Source organism: Cryptotermes secundus, unplaced genomic scaffold (genome assembly GCF_002891405.2).
Source record: "Cryptotermes secundus unplaced genomic scaffold, Csec_1.0 scaffold123, whole genome shotgun sequence".
Lineage (NCBI taxonomy): Eukaryota > Metazoa > Arthropoda > Insecta > Blattodea > Kalotermitidae > Cryptotermes > Cryptotermes secundus.
The window spans coordinates 405,457-407,667 of NW_019736394.1; the positions used below are offsets into that span (position 1 = coordinate 405,457).

The window sequence follows — 2,211 nt, forward strand, 5'->3', positions numbered from 1 at the left end:
GGAAGGTTACACTCGTTGACCTAAGTACAATGGTTGCTCGTAGCCGTACTTTGCTGAATGTATGGAAGTGCACGTTGCTTGTACTGCGATAATTGTAGGCTGACTGATACGCCGGTGAGTACTAAAAGCATTTGCTTTGTAGCGGTGTTCGGTTTTGGTGACTGTGTTGTGAAGTGATGGCTTGTACAGGTTATGCGTTAAATGAATATCCGTATAACTCCTTTGATATTTATACCTTCTTATGAAGTCGACAGTGTGACCTGTTGCGGATCGCTTTTCTGATCGGGTTCGGTGACTTGTAGAATGAATCCTTGTAACTGTGTAATTTAGTTACGCTTGTTCTTTTTAGAGATTCGCTCTTGGTACAGGCCCAATATATTTAATCTAAATTAAACTGGAAGAAAAACTATTTGGTTAAAGGATATTATACTTTACAGTTTATCGATAATTGTTTGCAAATAAAGAGAATGCTCTGAATGAACTCTTTCAACAGGAACGTGTCACATATTATTTGAATAATTATAACCGGCCAAGTTACGGTCTGATTTGCAGAAACCGAGCATGCTTGTCTTAGTGGTAAAGCTCTGCACTGGTATTCGTGATACGTTCGATTGAAATCCAGGCCGGGAGACCGACTGTTCTGACGTTCTGACGATCCTGACCGAGGATTTTCGAGCTTCTCGTCGCAACACTTCCCCCCCCCCCACCTTCACACGGTACAAATCCACCGCTTCCTTCCATAACCCTTCCGAGTTGGTCCATCAACATACCCATCTTACGAATCGACGCTATATGGCCTAGCTATTTACAGCATCGTAAAACAACGCACTAATTAATCAATTTCTTGTGGTGGGGCGCTAAGTTTCAGAACGTAGCTGAGTAGACTAATGTTAAATAGCACCGGAAATCAAGCCACACCGGCTACTGTAGCAAAGATCAATTGGTAAGCATTGAAGTTGGCCGCGCCATAGCTCAAGCGGTTAGTCGCTGGCTTCCCACCGCTGCGGCCCGGGTTCGATCCCGGGTCTGGTCAAGTGGGATTTGTGGTGGACAGAGTGGCGCTGGGGCAGGTTCGGTTTCCCCTGCCAATCTTCGTTCCACCAAATTCTCCATCTTCATATCACCCGGGATAAGCTACAATAGGCTAATCAGTGGCCGCCGCGCCGAGTGGACCGAGTTGGACTCCACCCCCCACTAAGCAATGAAGTTTAAAATTTCGTATCTAGTACGTCTTTATCAGTGGCGAATCGGACTTGTACAGAGGTACTTTTACCTTCTATTAACATGCTATTAGTGTTGATAAATCGATTAAAGTACAACATATAGGTGCCTCATGGCTTTGTGTCATGACTTCAGATGATTTCTGAGGTCATTCGGAGGGTGAAATTGTTACATGGTCACGGATTCACTCTTCAGCGGTCTAGGAGTCTTAGGTATTTGAAATGTAGCGCTTGTGCGCAGCAGGCATATTTGCTCTCGAGGGAGTCAACGGTGCCATAAACTCACATTTATGGGCTCATGGTAAACCACAAGGAACGGTAGGAAATTACTTGTAATTTGTTGTTTGTTCGTTAACGTGTGGTGTCACTGTGATAGCTGCTTGGGCCACACCCCTTCCCGCAACACCCGATAGGTGACGCCGCATTTTGCGAAAGAAACTTCCGGATTTTCTTAGAGAACGTTCTTATGCAAACATGACTGCAGATGTAGACCAACATGACGAAACACCTCTGATTTTCAGTAATGAAGCCACGCGGTGTCTGTCGACAGAAAACATAGTGTATGAACGCGAGGTCACCATCTGGAATATATGACAATTTTTGTAAATTTTTGTACTACATTGTAATATTACATAACCCATGAGGGCTGTACATCCGATAACTGTTATTTTGAACAAGTTCTGAGAATAACTAATTATGTACTTTCCTTTTATTCGACACGGATTGCATAGTAAACGAGTTAAGTGAACATACAGAATAATACTTATATTATATAATAATAATTAGCTACTGCCATTTTCCTAGCGACAGTTCGGGGAACGCAGCAAGGTGCTCTCATAAGTTTCCTAACGAAAATTTAGTGGGAATAAACACACAGATGGATAGACACGAACGAATACACAGACAGCAAAGTGATCTCATAAGCCTCATTTTCTTCTTTTTTTTAAATAAGCGAAGCAAACTATAATAATGTATAAACGATTGTAACATA

General features: G+C 42.7%; 1 protein-coding gene across 2 annotated transcripts in view; it reads left to right on the forward strand.

Moving 5' to 3' along the window:
* LOC111869798 (putative sodium-dependent multivitamin transporter) overlaps positions 1 to 2,211 on the forward strand; it is a 57,594-nt gene continuing 55,383 nt past the window's right edge. Inside the window, exon 1 of one of the 2 annotated variants that reach the window (XM_033753561.1) lies at positions 1 to 114. In XM_033753561.1, the coding sequence (XP_033609452.1) occupies positions 58 to 114 (57 nt within the window). In that variant the 5' untranslated portion in view covers positions 1 to 57. The remainder of the gene's footprint in view (positions 115 to 2,211) is intronic. The other variant, XM_023861570.2, reaches the window with a different exon arrangement.